At 38.5% G+C, this 20,523-nt stretch overlaps 2 protein-coding genes across 2 annotated transcripts; both read left to right on the top strand.

Moving 5' to 3' along the window:
* The first annotated feature begins 1,455 nt into the window (after nt 1–1,455).
* LOC149024271 (uncharacterized) lies at nt 1,456–1,863 on the top strand. Its single transcript, XM_089143446.1, has one exon. The coding sequence runs from the start codon at nt 1,456–1,458 to the stop codon at nt 1,861–1,863; it is 408 nt and encodes a 135-aa protein (XP_088999572.1).
* A 1,547-nt stretch (nt 1,864–3,410) lies between these two features.
* Nucleotides 3,411–19,510, top strand: LOC149024270 (ruBisCO large subunit-binding protein subunit beta, chloroplastic-like). Its single transcript, XM_089144583.1, has 15 exons — nt 3,411–3,584; nt 3,720–3,952; nt 4,037–4,162; nt 15,743–15,880; nt 15,998–16,093; nt 16,293–16,535; nt 16,622–16,856; nt 17,027–17,196; nt 17,306–17,383; nt 17,495–17,566; nt 17,679–17,783; nt 18,018–18,110; nt 18,228–18,320; nt 18,724–18,847; nt 18,932–19,510. Exons 2-15 carry the CDS (start codon nt 3,734–3,736, stop codon nt 18,943–18,945), a joined length of 1,806 nt encoding a protein of 601 aa, XP_089000709.1. The 5' UTR covers nt 3,411–3,584; nt 3,720–3,733; the 3' UTR covers nt 18,946–19,510.
* The last annotated feature ends 1,013 nt before the right edge of the window (nt 19,511–20,523 follow it).

The following is a 20,523-nucleotide window of genomic DNA, read 5'->3' as shown; positions in this document are numbered from 1 at the left end:
CCTAATTCTTCTTTTCTCAAAACCAAGGTAGGGAACAATCCATCTTGGGCCTGGAGAAGTTTCATGGAAGGTAGAGTGGTGTTGAAACAAGGGCTGATTTGGAGGATAGGCATTGGAGACCACATTGATGTTGGAATGATCCATGGGGTACCCAGATTGAGGAACTTCAAAAGCTACTCTCAAAAGCATGATCATGTGGGATTTCCAAGGTGGCGGATCTGATACATCAAGATACAAGAACATGGAACAGCATTGAGGTTCTTAGATGGTTCACACTCATTGAAGTGAAGGCTATCCTAAGCATTCAATTGGCATTATTTCAGATGGAGGATTCTCTAGTGTGGGTAGGGAGCTCAAATAGTAAATTCTTAGTTAAAGATGCTTACAAAGTCTAGGTAAAGCAAAAAGAATGGCAAGAAGAAGCAAGCCCCTCATCATCAAGAAGCCATAGTTGGAAGAGATGGAGAAGGAACAATGGCTAGAGGTACGGAATTGCAACACATTGCCTAAAATTAAGAATTTTCAACGGAGAATATGTGCAATGAATCTCTTTCTACCGGGATGAATCTAAACTTGATGCGTCCAAAATCTGCTCAGCCCTTAGATCTCCTCGTGATGACTTGCAAAACGAAAGCATCAGATGTGGCCCGACTGCGGGGGTCGGAGTCCACCTCCGAAGGCTAAGTCAGTTGATGAACTTAATCACAAACGACTCTGCTAGAAGCACAGAGCTAAGGAATGAAGAACTGGGAAAGGTGATCTAGATCGTAAGCCTTTGATAGTTTACGTCTACCAGTGTGTATGTGAATTTGAATCCCCCTTACCTCGTAGGCAAGTAAGGTTTATATAGAATGTACCTTCGAATCTCCTTCGTTGGATGTATTCGAGCCTTCTTCGGGTAGTCGTTGGATCTTAACAGTTAGATCCATTGAGCGATAGACTTCTACTAATTTGGACTAGTAGAGTACTCCTGAGATAACCTCTAGGTTATGTGATGATTATCCCTTTGATAATGATAAGCAACAGCCGTCAATTTGTACCTGCCATCATTAGGGTAATTAACCTAATCCATAAGTTGGATTAGGGCGTGCTTGTAGCTGAATTAGTTTTCTTCCTCAGCAAGCTATCTTCTGGATCCGGTTTGCTCGGAAGCGAGTCGATTCCCTCTGTCTCGACTGGGGTCGAGGGTCGAACCGAGTATGAACCCGGTTTGATCATATTTTCTCCATATCAAAACTATAGAGGTATCAAGGTAGATCCCACTTGTGGTGAATGTGGACAGCAAGAATCAATTACTCATGTGTTATGTCATTGCCCATTTGCAAAAAGAGTATGGCTCGGGTATTCTCTATCATGGAGGATCTGAGAGATTAATTGCCCTTCTTTGAAACATTGGATTGATATGTGGAAGCAATTCAACAAGATGGGGATGAAGCTGAAAAAAATGAAAAGTTTATGCCGTTCCTTGTATGGAAACTGTTGAAGGCAAGGCATGATTTACTTGTGGGTGAAAAATCTTGGAAGTCGGAAGAAGTAATTGAGGCAACATTCCTGACGGCATCAGAATTTTGGACAAATCAACGGCAAGAGAAATTATCAACCATTCCCATCGCCTTGTTGGAGGAAGAACAACATCGCCATTGGAAACCTCCACCGCTTGTCATGGTGAAGGTGAATACGGACGCTTCCTGGAAGGAGGATTCAAAACAAAGGGAAGTTGGAGTTATCATCTGCAACCATGATGGGAAACCACTGTTAGCTATATCTTTCCCTGGAACCTATGGTTTGGCAAAAGAAGCAGAGATAGTGGCGTTCAGAATTGGACTTTTGGAGGCTCTACAAAATGGGTTTGAATCAAATTGAGAGAGACTGCAACAATCTGATCAATTATATAAAAGACAAGCTTAAACCTTCACCTATCTTGGAGCCTTCGATCCAGGATATCTATTTACTTCTTGAAAATTTTGTTTCTTGTAATCCTTCTCATGTTCCTAGGAGTTCCAACAGTGTTGTGAACCTCCTAGTCAAGAAGGCCCTTTCGGTTTGGGGTCCAATAAAAAGGCCGCTTCCAATTGAGTGGTTGATGGGGTTTGACCCATCTACCCCTCCCATCCATTTTGCTTTTCAATAGAATTCTGGATTACCAAAAAAAAATAAAATCCCAGTTGTATATGGAGGACCCTCATGTACCATTGATGATTGATGTTTACTAGTGTTGTTATTATAATTATTATAAGGGATAATTACTATTGCCCCCTTATACTTTGGTTTTATTACTAATCAAACCCCCTTCTTTGTGAAATTACTATTGCCCCCTCACTTCTAAAGGTGTTAAATGGCTGTTAACATCAAATATGAAATGTCTATTTTGCCCTTAAAATTAAGAAGTAAAAAATATGGCATTACTCTCATTTATAGATACTATATTGCATGTCAATTATATCCTTAAAATCTTATATTTTAGAATTAGTTTTGAATTTGGTGGGACCACATACTTATGATTGTTGAAATTTCACATTCCACTTAAATTTTTCATAATTACCATGATTGAAGTTTTACAAACAAATTAGCATATAAGATATAATTGATAGAAAATTTGGTAGCATACATAATGGTTAGCATATATTAGGAGATTTTCAATTTTCGGCTTTGAATTAAATTTGATTTCTTAATATTTTTGTTTCTATTTAATTACATCTTTCCTTTATTTGGTGATTTATTTTTAAAGAAAAAAAATCACATCTTTCCTTTATTTGGTGGTTTCTTTTTAAAAAAGAAAAGTAAAATTAAAGTTAATTTTTTTCCTATTAAGGGTAGTATTATAACTTGAAAAAAGAGCAAATAAGTAAAAAGATAATTGCAGGGTTATTTTTGGGATTTTGAGAAAATATATAGATGCCACATCATCAGTAAACTAACGGAACTTAATGGTAGGGACATTAGTAATTGTTGACAAAATTAAAGGTTGAAATAGTAATTTTAAAAAGTACCGGGATAAAGTAGTAATAAAATCAAAGTACAAGAGGCAACAGTAATTATCTCTTATTATAATAATAATTATTATTTTAATATTTTACTTTTTTTTTTTTTTGTCAACATTAAACAAGTATTTTACTTTATTACCAGAGAAAAAAGGAGTAAGAGTAAGCTTTGGCATTTTGGTTAAACGGTTACTTCATCGTCGAAATAGGACCGGTTCACCAACTTCCGTTATCCCTTCGCGTCCCTCTACCAGGGGGAAGTCCGCCGAGCTGTAACAATTTGAGCCCGTTATTACCTAAAAACCCCCCAATAAGTACAAAAAACGAAAAAAAATAAAAAACAGGTTTGGCCCGTAGCTGTAATGTTCTAGAGTCTTCGAAATACACCAAATTACACCAAACACAAAGGGGTACTGATTTAACGGTCCATATTCGTCGGAAGCTTCAAGAAGGAACACGATTGCTTCGTTAAATCCAATATACACTCCCATATTGCGGTCTCTGCGCACTGTTCCCGTATATCAATCGTCTCCCTCTGGTTGCTTCACTTGCTTATCCTGTAAAAACAGATAAACCCTATTTCCTCGCAGCGGCGATTTCCAAGTAAGCTTCCTTCTCTTAACTCTGATGATGTTCTTAATTGTTGAGCTGGCTTGCATTGATTAGAACTTGCATTGATGTCTGAATTAAGCACCAGTGTTTGAAGTATTCTGTGAAAATTGATGTTAAATCTGACAGGTTTGGTATAGAAAATGGTATCGACGTTCACAGCTATGTCTTCAATCAGCTCCCTGGCAGCACCTTGCAGTGGTGCAAGGGATAGGAAGCTTTCCTCATTTGCTTCCATATGTTCACCTTCACTTGTAAGGAGACAAAATGTTATACTTCAGAGAAACTGTCCCCCAAAGATAAGGGCAATGGCCAAGGAATTGCACTTCAACCAGGATGGTTCAGCCATCAAGAAGCTGCAGGTGAATGCGAGTTGAATGTACTTCCTTTTATAGCATTTTGTTGTCGTGCAACTGTTTAACTATCCTCTTTTTCATCAATTTCAGGCTGGTGTTAACAAGCTTGCGGACCTAGTTGGGGTTACTCTTGGTCCGAAAGGAAGGAATGTCGTGTTGGAGAGCAAGTACGGTTCCCCCAAGATTGTTAATGATGGTGTCACAGTGGCCAAGGAGGTATATTAACCGTTAATGCTGCCTAATTTTCATTTGCTGATATGGGAAAAATGAAGGCCAGTGCTAATTTATAGAACCTTGTAGGTTTACCTTGTCCCCTTACTGCGGTCTTGGCTTTTCCTAGTTTGTTAGTATCACTTATGTTACTCCCAGGGTTGTATCTTGATAGTTTCCAGTACGAAGCAGTAAGCTAGTTTCTATTGAAGGAACTAAAAGAGCGAGGTGCAGTAAAATAACATTTAGAGAAGTGCTGACAAATGACATACATGGCTTTAGCCTTGTAATGGGCATGACCTCAAATAGGGCATTGGAAGGCAAAGATTATGCAGCTGACCCTATTTAGTTTGGATAAGGCAGAGCTGCTGTTGTTGATATTTTGATGAATGATAAATTCATGTTATGGTTTTAGGCTCTCCTTTGGTATAATTTATATTTTAATTTCTTATTGATTGCTTGAAATACGTCAACAATTAGCAATTCTGGTGGAGAAATTGAAACTGTATGTTGAATCAATGAAAGTAATTCCTAGCAAGGTTTAAAAGCCAGTTTTGACCTTTGTTGAAATTTAAATATTTCATTTTAGTACCAAAACTTGGTTGAAATACTACTTGCTTCATTGAATAATTTTGTTGAACCAATTTGATAGTTAAATTGTCATATTTTGAGTGGAAACTCGAAAACCATGATGAAATATCCCTAAACATATCATCTGTTGTTGAAGAACACACTCAGAATGTTCATTTAGTCTTGTATCCAAATTTGGCAGCTGTCATCTTACCTTGCTTGTATATTTCTCAAATACAGAGATTCAACCACTAAGTGAATGTTTGGTAATGGTTTTGCCCCTTGTTTTTGGCCTTTTTCAGCGCTAGTTAAACATTTTTTTTTTTGGGGGGGGGGGGAATGCTAGTCTGTTTATATGCGACAATGAAACAAACCTGCCCTTGTTTGTGTCCAAATCAAGGTACTGGGAACACCTTTCCAAAACTTGTTTCGTTAATTTTCAAAACTTCTTTTTTCTCATTAAATTAAAAAGCTGACTCTAAACAAAACACCTTTCTCAGAAATTTCCATTTTAGGCTTCAACAAAGAAGAGAGAAGTGCAAACACTTGCCACTCTATCATTTCATGCCTTTGCTTATGTTGATCTTTGAAAAAAATTTGAATTAGGTTTACCAAACATCATTTTGTGGCTCTAAATGTCTTTTTAGCACAATGACAACAAAAAGAAGCAGCCTTGTCCCAACTAAAAGGGGTTGGCTACATGGATTCTTGCCTTCCAATCATCTCTGTTTGATGACATACTAGATATTAGTACTAAGCTATGCATATTTTTTCTCACCACTTCCCTTAAGTTGTTCTCCGTGATTCTAACTTGGTATTATCCCTACTTGTGTTTTATCTATCGAAATTACATTGTTAGCAAAAAGCATATACCAAGGAACCTCATCTTGAATATCTTTGGTTTGTTCATCCATTACAAGTGCAAACAAATATGGGATGAAGGTTGATCCTTGATGTAGTCCATTTGTAATTGGGAATTCACCACTTTGTCCCCTCACCATTCTTACCCGTGTCATTGAACTCTCATACTTATCTTTAACTATGTTCACATATTTATTTGTAGCAGTTCTATTCTCTAGTACTTGTCAAATTAACACTCTAGAGACCCTAGCATGACCTTTTTCTAAGTTAATAAAAACCATATGAAGATCTTTCGGTGAGAACATGTGTTTTAGATTGGAAACATTACCAAACAGGCTCCAAGTACTAATCCCTTTCTTAAAAGGTTTGTTGGAAGGAAATCAAACCCAATTTGAAAATGGGACAGTAGAATATTAAGTCCAACTTGGTGAAGTCATGGATAAGCTTATTCCATTTTATATACAATTTTTTAAGCCTTGGCATTTGATATTTTCTCTAATTTTTTGGCAACAAATTATTTTAGGGAAAAACGATACTTGATGCAAATGCTTAGATTCCCATTGACCAAACCAGCCATGGGTTGGGGTCAGTCTGATTGGGCTGGGAGTTGCTGGTTGTTTTGGTAAACTTTTATTTGCTGATATAGTCCAAAACACTGTTCATATATTTGTTCATGTGAATAGTGTTATAGCCCATATTTTTTCCCAAGTGGGGTATCCCTAGAAGGTCCCTAGTGGAACTATGTGGGTACCAACTTCAGCTTTGGGGAATGAAGATTTTAATTAGTTTCCTAATTTTTTTTTTAAAAATTTGTGCTGAGAAAATAACCCATATTTTTCAGTGAAGTAATTTCAAAATTTAATTTAGAAAATCCTATTTTAACTCCCACGGTAACTGCTGAGAAGATTAGCTATATTCCTTAGCAAGAGTTAGTTTCTATCTTGTGAGCAAGCCCAGGAGCCCCTTTTTATATAGCCTCCCCACAATTTTATGGAGTTAATGAAGAAATTTTGCTTTGCTGCTAGCTTCTCTTGTTCATGTTTGAGTATAAGAAGGGCCGAGGCCATCTCGAGAAGGCCAAACACCTATGGCTGAAAGGGTCTTTCTGTAGAGGGCTATATTTAGCTGTTCTTTGTTTCTCAAATTTCTCTTCCTCCGCTTTTTCGAACCATATGTTGGAAGAGGAAGTCAAATTGGTTTTGACTGATGACATCAAGAGTCCAGTAATTGTATTGATGTTGCTATGCTTCTTCCATTTGATTCAGCTGCTGTTGCTGTAGCCTTTTAATTTTGTACCCCTTTCTTCTACTCATAAGGCCTGTTGGGTTTCTAAAAGTTCCATTCCAAATTCCTCCTCTTCAACCCTCCATCAATCCATTCATTCTATTGAGGAAACACATTCAACTTTCTAAAATTTTTTTCTGATGTATCCTGGGTTGGGCTTTCCCAAAAATTGGGCCAAAAAACTAGACCCAACAGACATTCAAAGCTGATTGTATATCCCAGGGGTATTTTGATAATTTTTCAAGCCCCCTTTTAAGGCTGAATATGGGTCTTGATAGAATCCCCTCGATCCAAGGGTTAGGGATCTATCTTAATTTTTGTGTTTGAGTCAGTAGTCAGTCCATTTTAGTTAGGGTTGAGTTGTTAGGATACGGTTCCTTAATTTTAGGAATCTTATCTTAAAATAGGTTTATTTAGTTGGGTCCATGTTTGTTTAATTTAGCAAGAATTTAATTTAAGTAAGAGTTGGTAGTATCCTAAACTAAAAAGGAGACCCACCCTGAGTCCAATTCCCTATTGGTTTGAATCCAAGTTCAGTAGTTAGTCATCAGTCGGATCCTTATCACTTAAGGAATCCTAATTTGAGTCAAAGAGTCTTGTATTCAGGCTACAAATAGTCTTAATTCTGAATAAAGTAGATTGGTTGATTTGAGTTAAACAAAGGCTTGGGCCATGGGGAAGGAAATCCTTACAACCTGGGCTGGAGAGTAAATCTCAAGTTTAGAAATTCTAGTAGTAACCTCATCTTCTTCAAAACATTCCAGCAGCATTAGTTCAAGTAATCAAGAATCTTCAACCTTACATTGGCAGAATCCCAGCGAAGCACCCACTCACAAGTAAGTCCAAGACATCCCCAACCCCCTGCAAGCATCTCCAGCCCTTTTTCTCTAACCTAGAAGCTGACCTCATTTCCTTCTTCCCATGTTTTCAGATCCCACCCCAACTAGGACTCCCTCATTCTACCCCCCAAAACACCCCATTTTGCCCTCTTTAAGATTGCCCAAGCCTGTTGAACCAAGATCTAACCTATGTTAGTCCAAGCATGCCTTCTTTCTTGAGTTTTGAAATTGAAATTTTCTGCACTTCATCTTCTTCCTTGAGAAGTTACAGAATTTTTAAACTCCAGAAAATTCTCAAACCTTCATCCTCAGCCCCTACCTCCTCTAAACAGTCCCTAAACTACAAAACAGAGATGCTACCAGCTCTAAACTGCAGGATACCCCCCACACGCCAAACCCTAACCCTAGCTGATGTTTGGTTCACCTAGGATTTGAGTTTCTAATCTGAAATTTGAAGTCTTATACAATTTTATTAGATATGAAATAACAATCCCAGCTGCATTATTGGCCTCTAAAACCCTTGGCCAAAACACCTAAATCCCTTAATTGTGAGCTGGTTCGAACTTTTAAGATCCTGAAATCAAACTCTAAACCCTAGGTTACATCAATGGTATTAGTGCTACAAGAACCAGCAGTAAGCAGCAACATGGATGACTTCTATTGTAGCCCTCCCTCAATATCCTTTTAGTACTAGAAAAGAAGAAGAAGATTGGAGGAGTTGCCCCTTTTACACTAGAGTCCAATTAGGTGAGCTCAAAGCTTTGGTAACTGTTGATGGTGGTAGTAGCTTTGATGTGGTGTTTGGAGAATTTGTAAATAGACTTATTTTAAGACTGAAAGGCATTCCCAACCCCATAAAGTTTCCCTTGTAGACAGTGAAGAGTTAGAAGTCATTCATAGGTGTCTAGTTCCCATCAGGTTTCATTCTTACTCAGAGGAGATATGATGTGATGATGTAGTACCCATGGGATTGATTGACATTATTTTAGGGAGGCCCTGGTTGTGTGAAATTTAGGTACAAAGGTCAGAAGATTGTACTATTACCCTTGAACCTACCAACAGAGATCAAGAAGAAGAGGACATTCAGAAGGATTCCAGTATCGAAATGTGGCACTTGGTGGATCCTAAACCTGAAGTACCTCGTCAAGAGCTCAACCTAGACACCACCAGCAAATCTAAAGCCCCACAACCAGATGATGAACTGTCTTCACCAATCCAACAGTTTCTTACGGAGGAGGTGATAGAACAGATTGACAAGACTACTCTAGGGAAAGAAGATTCCATTGATGAGGTATCCACTACACCAGAGGGTTCTATACTGCTGCCAGACAACAGAGCCATACCAGCATCAAGTCCATGCAAAGCTGACCCTCCTTCAGTCCCATTTTCGTTCTTAAGGAGGATACTGGAGAACTCTTACGGGCCATAGCAATAGTCAAAATAAAGATACTGATAGAGAAGGACTCCAAAAGCTTCATTAGTCACCTCCCCATGTTCTCTTGGTTCGTTGAAGAAGACACTCCTAGGCTTCAAGACTACGTCTCCCAAGTCATCATCCTTTTAGAGTTCTGTCTAGGAGCAGTGCTTGTGGCCCTGTACTACTACCTCCTCGTCACTACAAGATGAGAGGTCGAGTCCACTTGAAAGCCCTCCAAAGAGTTGACCCAGAGACACATGACAAGCACATTCATCAAGTGATGAATGTTTTAAAGATGGGGAGGGCTGATGTATCCTGGGTTGGGATCCCCAAAAATTGGGCCCATAAACTAGACCCAACAAGGCATTCAAAGCTAACCGAATATCCTAGGGGTATTTTGGTAATTTTAAGCCCCCTTCTAGGTTGAATATGGGTCTTGATAGAATCCTCTTGATCCAAGGGTCAGAGATCTATCTTTATTTTTCTGTTTTAGTCAGTCATTTAAGAGTTACAGTCATTTTTAGTTAGGGTTGACTTGTTAGGATAGGGTTCCTTAATTTTAAGAACCTTGTCTTAAAGTAGTTCTATTTTAGTTGAGTCCATGTTTGTTTAAATTAGCAAGAGTATAATTGAAGTAAGAGTCCGTGTATGGTGGTAGTATCCTAAACTATAAAGGAGACCCACCCTAAGTCCAATTCCCTATTAGTTAGAATCCAAGTTGAATAGTTAGTCAACAGTGGGATCCTTATCACTTAAGGAACCCTAAGTTGAGTCAAAGAGTCTTATATTCAGGCTATAAATAGCCTTTTAATTCTGAATAAAGTAAATTAGTTGATTTGAGTCAAACAAAGGATTGGGCCGTGGGGAAGGAAACCTTTACGGCCTGGGCTGGAGAGTAAATCTCAAGTTTAGAAATTCTAGTAGTAATCTCACCTTCTGCAAAGAATTCCAGCAGTGTTAATTCAAGTAATCAAGCATCTTCAAGCTTACATCGGCAGAATTCCAGCAAAGTACCCACTCACAAGTAAGTCCAAGACATCCCCACCCCTTCAAGCATCTCCAGCCCTTTTCCCCAAACCCTAGAAGCCAATCCCCATCTCCTTCTTCTTCCCACGTTTTCGGATCCCACCCCAACTTGGACTCCTTCATTCTAGCCCCAAAACACCTCATTATACCCGGTTTTGGATCGCTTAAGCCTGTTGAACCAAGATCGATCCCCTGTGGGTCCAAACCTGCCTTCTTTCTTGAGTTTTGAAATTGAAAATTTCTGCACTTCATTTTCTTCCTTGAGAAGTTGCAGAATTTTCAATTCCGGAGAATTCTCAAACCTTCATACCTCAGCCCCTACCTCCTATAAACAGTCCCTAAACTACTGAACATAGATATTACCAGCTCTGAACTGCAGGTTCCCCCCACCCCAAACCCTAAACCTAACCCTAGCTGAAGCCTAGTTCACCTAGGCTTTGAGTTTCAAATCTGAAATTTGAAATTCTACATGAATTCAGATCTGAAATAACAATCCCAACAGCATTATTGTCCTCTAAAACCCTTGGCCGAAAGACCTGAAGCCCTTAATTGTGAGATGGTTCTATCTTGGAAGATCCTGAAAATCTAACCCTAAACCTTGGGTTACATCATTTTCTTTTAGTAACATCATCATAATAGTTCTGGCTATCAGAATTTATGACAATTTCCAGCATCAGATCATGTCATCCATTTCACCGTCAAGTGCGAGTTTTTTACATACTCAGTTTTTTAAGAAATCCCAACTTCTAGTTGTGTACTTAGTTTCTAATTTGTTATATGTTTTGGGGTCCATTTACTCTTAACTGTACTTCAGTATTCTTCAAATTGTGAATCTTTAAGAAATCAACCTTGAATCTGCCAAATTCTAGCTTAAGAAGACTTATTCAAACTTCCAACAGGTTGTTTTACTAAGAATTGCAAGTGGAATGGCCAAAATCATGCACAAATACAAGCTTGGTGTACACTTTAGACAAGACTAGTTGTCACCAACTGAGATGAATTGGAATGGTGAGCTGTTTGGATAAGTTGTATTCATATCTAGCATCTGTTGTATTTCAGAGTTTTGAATGCAGTTGCTGAAATGGGGCAAAATTTTAACCTAAACATCTTTCTTATGGCTGAAACTTGGAGTACGTGCTAAGTTAAAGTCTTTTTTGCCCCAACCTAGGTCAAATTTGAAATATTTTGGTCTATCTCGACCAACTCTACTGAAATTTCGAACCATGATTTCAAGGACAGAAATAAAAAAAATAAAAAAAATGTTTGGTAGTCCATCCACCTTGAGAACGGGAGTCTCTCTTGATGATCCTTCTACCTGGGATCATGTGCAATTTATATTTTGGAGATAGGCAAGAGGAGTGCTCTTCCCATAACCTTTAGCTTGTGTAGGATCTTTTCTTATTTCTGTTGTTAAACCAAAACAGTTTCATGGCCTGAGATAAGAGTAACAGATCTGACAAGTCCTGGGTAAAAGGCAATTTCATTCTTCAACTATTGAAGGAAAATTAGCACTGATGGGAGGTCAGCCATCTTAACATGCAGAGGTAAAAAATTATTATTATAGAAAATCACAAGATAAATGATCTTGACTCCTAAGAACCACAAATGCATCAATGTGATTCGAGAGGAAGAAATATTCCACTTATCAAAAGATGCAGTTAAAGTGCAAGTAGCAGAGCTTGTGACATTGTCATTCATCCATTGCTGGCCACACGGAATCAGGGGTTAAGCCAAGAAGAAAAAAGGAAAAAAGGAAAAAAGAAAAGGCTAGATCACCATTTTGCACCCCCTCTGTATCCAAAGCTATCCATTTCACAGACAAACGTTTGCATGCTCATGTCTTCAGTCATCAATTGATGTTTAATGGTTGGTTTGAGCAAACTAAGGTGTCAACTCCTCCTGGTGGCGCCATTGCGTAGACCCTAGAAGAGTTTAATTATTGGTGCTTTGGAAGAATTTGCAAAGCCGCCTTAAAGATTATTAGCTAGAATCCTTGAAGAGTTGCCCCCACACTTGTCTTTATCTTCTTCCAAATTATCCAGCTTCAAATGATGGTTCAAATTCGAGGATGGATTCTTTTCAACTTGGGGAGAATGATGCAATCTTGCATTGACCTTATCCAAGCTTGGAAAGGAAAGCAAGTTGATTAGGAAAGCCTATTTAAATTATTAGTATATTTAGTATTCTTCCATTTAGTTCAGACAAGGCTTATTGTTGTTGTTGTTGTTGTTGTTGTAGTATTCTTCCATTTAAGTAACTAATGTACAGTATATTTACTAGTCTTCTATTAAAATAATTAGCATGTCTGCTGTCTCCCTATGTAAATAATTGGCATATTTGCTCCCAATCTACGAGTTGATTAGAAGGCCTTCGACAAGTATGACTGTTGGAAAATGCCATGTTAGCATTTTGCCACATGGCCTCCATTGGTTTTGATGATAACAAACATGAAACTTGAATTCACCATGTTTTGATGATAACAAACATGAATTAGAATTCACCATGGAAAAACATGAAAATAACATGCATATGAATGAGTGTTTATTTGCTATTAATTATCATTCATATTTTCCAATCATTTATGTGTTTATCATCATCAATTGTTGGGAAATGCCATGTCAGCATTTGCCACATCAGCCTCTATTGGTTTTGATGATAATAAGCATGAATTACTAATGGCTATATTGAGTTATGATGTTTTAGTTCAAGATGAGAACAAGTGGACCAACTCCAAGTCAAAGCCATATGCAAGTCAAAGCCAAGATCATGCCAAGACAGACATGAAGATGGACATGAAGTCTAAGTCAAGATGACCATGTCAAGATGGACATGAAGACCGTTGCACAAAATCAAGTCGAAGATCAAGACTTAGGTTGAATTAGGGCTTAGGACACCTTTGCATACACACACATGTAAATACATCCATAATATGTAATCCATGTTACTAGAGTGACCTAGGACGTGTTAGTAAGGTGTACAGCGCTTAGGATTGTCAAAACGATCTAAAAACCCAAGCCATGTCCCAGCCCCAACTTAAGTCAGCAAAATAGAGTTCAGACGGACAGCCGTCTGAGCAGACGGATGTCCGTCTGAGCAGACGGATGTCCGTCTGTATTGATAACTCTGTTTCTCAGAAAACAACAGAAGGCCAGACGGATGTCCGTCTGAGCCAGTCCAGGCCAGACGGATGTCCGTCTGAGCCAGTCCCGGCCAGACGGATGTCCGTCTGGGCAGACGGACGTCCGTCTGGCCCAGATTTGACTATAACGGCTAGTTTAAAGAGAATATCCTCTATAGCTGTTTGCAATGGATACTTTTGAGACGGATGACCGTCTGACCAGACGGACGTCCGTCTGGGCTGAAAAACAGGACAAAAATGTGTCCGTTTTCTATCCGTTGGGGATTGGGTTTTGGCACTCAAAGGTGCTCTATATAAACCCAATTCACCTCATTTGAGAGTAACAACACTCACACTTGATCACCCACTCCCCAAGTGATCCTAAAGCTCTCAAATTGCAAGAAAGCCTTGTGCTTTGCCTTTCACCTTCTCCCAACCTTGAAGAAATATACCAAGGTGTTTCTAAGCTTGTGGAAGCCAAGCTTGAGGTGATTGAAGGCGTCGGTGGTGCATACATTTCCATTTGAGCATACAACTCACATTGCATCACATTCACACAAGAGGTAAAGTGTCACACCTCTTAAGGTAACATCCTTCCTTTGTAACTGTTTCAATTCTAGTCTAGGTTGGTAGATTAGAATTGGTCATTGGGTGCTCTTGCCCGTGAACAAAGATTGCTTGGGTGCTCTTGCCCGTAAACAAAGATTGTTAAGGGGTGCTCTTGCCCTGCTTGTTAAACAAAGATTGTAAAGGGTTCTCTTGCCCCGCAACAAAGATTATTATAAGGGTTTGATCTCTACCCATTGTATTGAAAGAGAATCAATAGTGGAATACTCTCTTGAGGCCAAGAGAGGAGTGGACGTAGACTTGTATAGTCGAACCACTATAAATCTCGTGTTGTGGTTGCTTGTATTGTTTAGTTTCATTTGAATTTTCAATTTACCGTGTATTTCCGCACAAACCGAAGAATTGGGACAATCCACTAGTTGCAACCTAATAACCCCCCCTCTAGGTTGCACCAACAATGACGATTCCTACCTATTTAAATTATTAGTTCATTTAGTGTTCTTCCATTTAAGTAACTAGTGTACAGTATATTTACTATCCTTCTATTTAAATAATTAGCATGTTTGCTCTCTCCCTATGTAAATAATTAGCATATTTGCTACCAATCTAATTAAGTAATTATATTCTTTTTAGTTAAAATTAACTCACGTATGGGTTGTTTTATTGTGTTACCTAAAATGTAATTTTTCATTGCCTTCATATGTAAGCCCTTGGGGCCATGTATCAATGGAATGTGATGGAAGAATGATTTGAACTCATGTATGGGTTGATTTGGACCTTGAAGAGTCCTTTTTCTGTGGCCTTAAAGAGCTACTTGTCATCTTGAAGAATGACATCTGTATCCTAATGCTTTCTTTTCTATTTCGTTTATCCTCCAGGTTGATCCTGGCAACCCTGGGACTGCATGATTGATTCTAAGATTGCATCACAAAGAGTATCATAGAAGTTGAAAAATGCGGAGCTTTTGGAAAGAAAGTTAAAAAATGACCAACCTACCTCAACGTAGAAACTCATCTAAGTGAACATAGAATTATTTGTTGAGAAGAAAACCATCTCATATTTAGCACCACTGAGGAGTACATAAATTTATTCTGCTGATCATTTCAACCCACCCATTGTTTCATAGGACATCCGTTCAAAACCAAATTCAGAAATTTGAATTGCAGAAAGATAAGGCTTTCATTGGCATTGACAATCTCCCTTAGCAATTGCTTCCCATCTTTGGATAATGAGTGCCATATTTTGTAGAGCTGTTCTAGTGGTTGAAACCAACACTTCTTAGTGAAGAGGTCGTGGGTTCGACTCTTGCTGAGGCATATTATATCCCCATCCCCCGGCTTAATAAAGCCCCTTTGTGCCCCCCCAAAAAAAAAAAAAAAAAAGTCCTGACTTAGTAACAGTCTCTTCTTTTCTTTACTGGGGAAAAAAAAATTCCTCTGGTGCAAAAAATTCGACTAAGCTACCGGTCAAGATAAGCACAGGCAGGGAGAAGACAGTGGGCTGAGGGAATTCCAGCAACATCATTTTTTGGATTTTCTTAAATTTTATTTAATTATTTTTTTTGTGGGGGGGGGGGGGAGGTTGGTGGCGCTTTCAGCAACCTCATATGTGGGTGCACTATAGAGGATTGCATTTGCGAGAGCCGGTTTGGGTGAGAATAGAGGTTCCAAATGTTTTGTTTGTCTCACCAGCCCAAAACAGGGACCAAGGTTTTTGAAATTTTAAATGGAGTGACAATGACTATACTATGAGACATCGTGAACTCCTGCTTATTAAAGTGTGTAGTATGATATAGGTTGAAGCAATTTTCAGCCTTTTCTATTCAAACTCATTTCAATTGATCAGAGTTTGGTGCAAAAATAGAAAATAAAATTTTTTTAATATTTTGCTTGTTCAATCTTCAGGTTGAGTTGGAAGATCCTGTAGAGAACATTGGTGCTAAATTGGTAAGACAAGCTGCTTCAAAGACCAATGACTTGGCTGGTGACGGAACGACAACATCAGTTGTTCTTGCACAAGGTTTGATTGCAGAAGGTGTCAAGGTTTGTGAGTCATTCCTTCCCTCCGTGTGTATGTTCCCTGTGTGTATGTGTGTTTTAAGAAAAAGAAGGTTGAAGAGCATATGTTTCTGTATTACTAACCTGCAGTGATCCATCCAGGTAGTAGCAGCTGGTGCTAACCCTATTCAGATTACTCGAGGAATTGAGAAAGCCACAAAAGCTTTGGTTGCTGAGCTCAAGAAGATGTCCAAGGAGGTATATTTATATTGGATTTGTTTGATGTTAATTAATTTTAGGTATTTTTGGTGCTGTGTAGCAATTCAATGAAAACATGTATTTGTCTCTTTCTATGAGCTTTTCTTCTAGAACTTATTGTCAGATATTTGACTCTTCAAACTGTTACCTTGGATTTTGGTATTTCAATGTTAAATGTTAATATAGAACTGTATGGCAGGTTGAAGACAGTGAATTAGCAGATGTAGCTGCAGTTAGTGCTGGAAACAACTATGAAGTAGGAAATATGATAGCTGAAGCCATGAGTAAGGTGGGCAGAAAGGGTGTGGTGACTCTTGAAGAAGGAAAGAGTGCCGAGAATAACCTTTATGTTGTGGAGGGAATGCAATTTGACCGTGGTTACATCTCCCCCTACTTTGTGACAGACAGCGAAAAGATGGCGGTGGAATATGAAAACTGCAAGGTACAAAATTTATCCATGAGCCCTTTTCTCTAAAAGAAGATAGTGTTTGTGTATTTGCTTCCTAATGATGGATGTTCTTAATGCAGTTGCTTCTCGTCGATAAAAAGATCAATAATGCAAGGGACCTCATCAATGTTCTGGAAGATGCTATAAAAGGAGGATATCCAATTGTAATAGTTGCTGAAGACATTGAACAGGAAGCTCTGGCTACTCTTGTTGTAAATAAGCTCAGGGGAGCACTCAAGATTGCTGCACTTAAAGCTCCTGGGTTTGGGGAACGCAAAAGCCAATACCTTGATGACATTGCTATTCTGACTGGAGGTTGAATCCTCACATAGTAATTGTACTTCTGCTGTTAGCTTGATTATCTGTTTCTGCTAATTATCAACATATAGCGTGTGGAATTAGGGAGCCCATTATTCCCTTTTTTCTGTTTTTTTTTTTAATTTATTTTTGATCTGATTTTTGGGGTGGTTTCATTCTTGGTGCAGCTACTGTAATTAGGGAAGAAGTTGGGCTAACCCTTGACAAAGCTGAGAAGGATGTCTTGGGTCATGCGGCCAAGGTGGTACTCACCAAGGATACTACCACAATTGTAGGTGATGGCAGCACTCAAGAAGCTGTAAATAAGCGAGTTGCTCAAATTCGCAACCTCATTGAGGTGAAATTCTAGACTGAATTTTCTTCCTTACTCCAAGTGTGGCCCATCCATAATTTTTAATGCCTATTGGTGGTGAGCTTCTCTTGATGTAGTACATGTTGCTATGCAGGCTGCAGAGCAGGATTATGAGAGAGAGAAGCTTAATGAGCGAATTGCTAAACTTTCTGGTGGTGTTGCTGTGATTCAGGTAAACCATCTAGCATTTTGCAAACTGACATGCATATTCTTGATTGTTGAGAAGTTTCTATATGTAGTTGATGTATATTGTATAATATAATTATCTTATGTATATCGGTAGGTCGGGGCGCAAACAGAGACAGAGCTAAAAGAAAAGAAATTGAGGGTAGAGGATGCCCTTAATGCAACAAAGGTATGTTTGAATTAATTGTGTGTTATATTAGTTTAATGTTAAATTCTTGGTGTATTATTTCTTGTATATTCTTCTGAAAATTAATAAAATGTCTTCTATTTATGGTTTCCAGGCAGCAGTTGAGGAGGGTATAGTAGTTGGTGGTGGCTGTACCTTGTTGAGACTTGCTGCAAAGGTTGATGCCATTAAAGATGCACTTGAGAATGATGAGCAGAAGGTAATATGTCAATTGTTTTCTAGCTTTTGTGAATATATGTCCTGTTCATGGCCTACTTGTACCAATTCCTACACGCCCAAAAAGCTACAAAATACTCAGAAGCTTTGTACAGTGGCTGCTTCTCAGATCCAAGCTCTTGCTTCCCTCCCACTCTTCTTTGAACTGGTAGTGGTACTATTTATGCTTTTGTAGTTTTCTAGTATTCTAACATTGATCATGTTTAAATTTGGGCAGGTTGGGGCTGACATTGTTAAAAGGGCTTTGGGCTATCCTCTCAAGTTAATTGCCAAAAATGCAGGTGTCAATGGAAGCGTAGTTATTGAGAAGGTATGTGATTGTGTCTATCAATTTTCAGTCATTAGGTTGTTTGTGAAACTATGAGCCTGATGTCCTTTCTCATTCAAGCCAATGTAGTTGAATTCTGATGTTCTGGCATTGTTTCAGGTGTTGTCAAGTGACAATCCAAAGTTTGGCTACAATGCTGCAACGGGTAATTATGAGGATTTGATGGCTGCTGGAATAATTGATCCAACAAAGGTATGTTGCTTCACTGTGTGTTAGTAACATGAACTTGACATTAGCTGGGTAGGTCAAGTTTCTAAGAGTACAAAAATGCAGAAATAAAATAGACATAAAGTACAGAGTAGATTGTGAAGGTTGAGGATATGGTCTCTAGATTTAATACTCTCTGAAAAGCTGTCAGTTTGCAAATGTGAAGTCGAGGGTCTTGGGGGAATTTCAATTTTGCAGCTGATCTTATGAATTACTGATGAGTAGTAACCTATGTTTAAGTTTCTGCTATTTTGCCTTGGTTAGTGGTTTAAATACTTGCTAGGTCTCATAAATGAAGAGGGAATATGGGAATCTTCAACCTTGGGTTCTACTGGGTGCATGTTCAATCTGCAAGATTCTTGCTAATGCTTGTGTTCTCTGAATCCAGGTTGTTAGATGCTGTCTGGAGCATGCAGCTTCAGTAGCAAGGACCTTCCTCACATCAGATGCCGTGGTTGTGGACATTAAGGAGCCTGAACCAGTTGCTGCTGGAAACCCAATGGACAATTCAGGTTTGTTTCCTTGCTTTCTGTCATGCTGTACAATGCCGAAATGTCATAGACTGATTAACCTGATGATGATTTCTCTTTCTCCAGGTTACGGGTATTGAGTTAGTCACTGATCCAATGGATAAGTTGTGGATAAAAAATTTATCTTCGGAATGACATCCTGGAATCACAATCAGTGACATACACCACTGTAATTCTATTGTGAGGTGAGGGAAATGGTTGCATCCATCCAATTTTGTCCATCAATAGGAAGAGGTTGCTGAAACTCTTTGATTGCAAGGGTTTGTCTTTACCCATTTCTCCCTAATTGTTTTGATTATGAGTCATACACTAGTTAGGGCAGATGAAATTCATGCGAGGCTAGTTTCTGGTTTTTCCCGGTTTGTATTGTCTTTTGGCAGAAACAGTTAAAAGGAGTATGATGGATATTTTTGGTAGTAAATGCAGATTGAGCTTCTCTACGGGCGCCTCATCTTCTATTTTTGGTAGCCATTAATGTTTATGCCCAAAAGAAATACGAATTTACTACTGCGAACACCTGTATTTCTAGTTTTATTGAGGGGATGACCAATATATTTGAAATTATGGATTGGTAATTTTGGAAAGATGAAAGCTGAAAGCGTAATATCATCTTTGTAACAAAAAAAAAAACACTGCGAATCCGATGCAAAGGCTTTTGTAGAGGGTGGTGGTGGTTGTTGGAAGAGCGGGTCTCTTAAGCCATCAATTAAAATTATTGGGGTCAGACTTAGAAAAAACTGCCACCACCCCTAAAAATCAGTGAGGGTTGCAATTGTTGGGTTTGGGCGTTTTGTATTATGTGAGTCCATGTAATTATGTTTTTGGTTGTATTTGTAAGTGAAACAGGATTTGAGTAAATTATTAATATTGGGGCAAAACTGTAATTATATTGCGATTAGAGTTATAGGTTTTATTATAAATAGTCTTTGTGGGATAATTTATAGGAATCAATCCTTATAGGAATTGGGGGAAGGAACTCATTCTGAGATAAAGATTGGAGGCAAGCAAATGGTAGTATTTTGTGGGTGTAAGAGTGGTGTGTGGTTTTCTGAAAATAGTGAAATTTTTTTTTTCTCTGGTGAACGTAGGCATGATTTTGTCGAACCACGTTAAAATTTACCTAAGAGGCGAGGTTCGGTGGATGGTCATCACACAGGTTCGGTGGATAGTCATCGGAGCTGTGCGATGATCTAGAAAGGAGATGATAGGTGTCAAGAAAACGGAGAAGGTTTAGAAAGGGAGAGGATATGTGTCAAGAAAACGGAGAAGGTTTAGAAAGGAAATGATAGGTGCCAAGGGCCAAGAGAACGGAGAGGAGAAGGTTTTAACGGATTGATCGAATGTACGTTTTCTATCTTTTTTTTCTTTGTAGTTTGATTGGATTAGATCTCTTAAGAAAATAAAAAAGAAAAGAGGGCGGTCCCGACTTTGAATCGTAGGCGGGTGGAGGTATTAAGTTTTTTTTATTATTGTTATATAACAACAATGCAATGGTTGCATTGTTTTTGAAAAAAGAAAAAGGTTGAAAAGTGACTGAAATGTGGGAGAAGAACCGTAAAGGGAGAAAGAAAAAGGAAAAAGAAAAAAAAAAAAAGAGATTCAGTGGAAAAAAAAATGGAAAAAAGAAAAAGGAGTTTTTTTGTATTATCGGATCGTAT

Source organism: Hakea prostrata, chromosome 2, assembly GCF_041222555.1.
Source record: "Hakea prostrata isolate BN-2017 chromosome 2, UWA_Hpros_2, whole genome shotgun sequence".
NCBI lineage: Eukaryota > Viridiplantae > Streptophyta > Magnoliopsida > Proteales > Proteaceae > Hakea > Hakea prostrata.
This window is presented reverse-complemented; position numbering and strand designations above follow the sequence as displayed.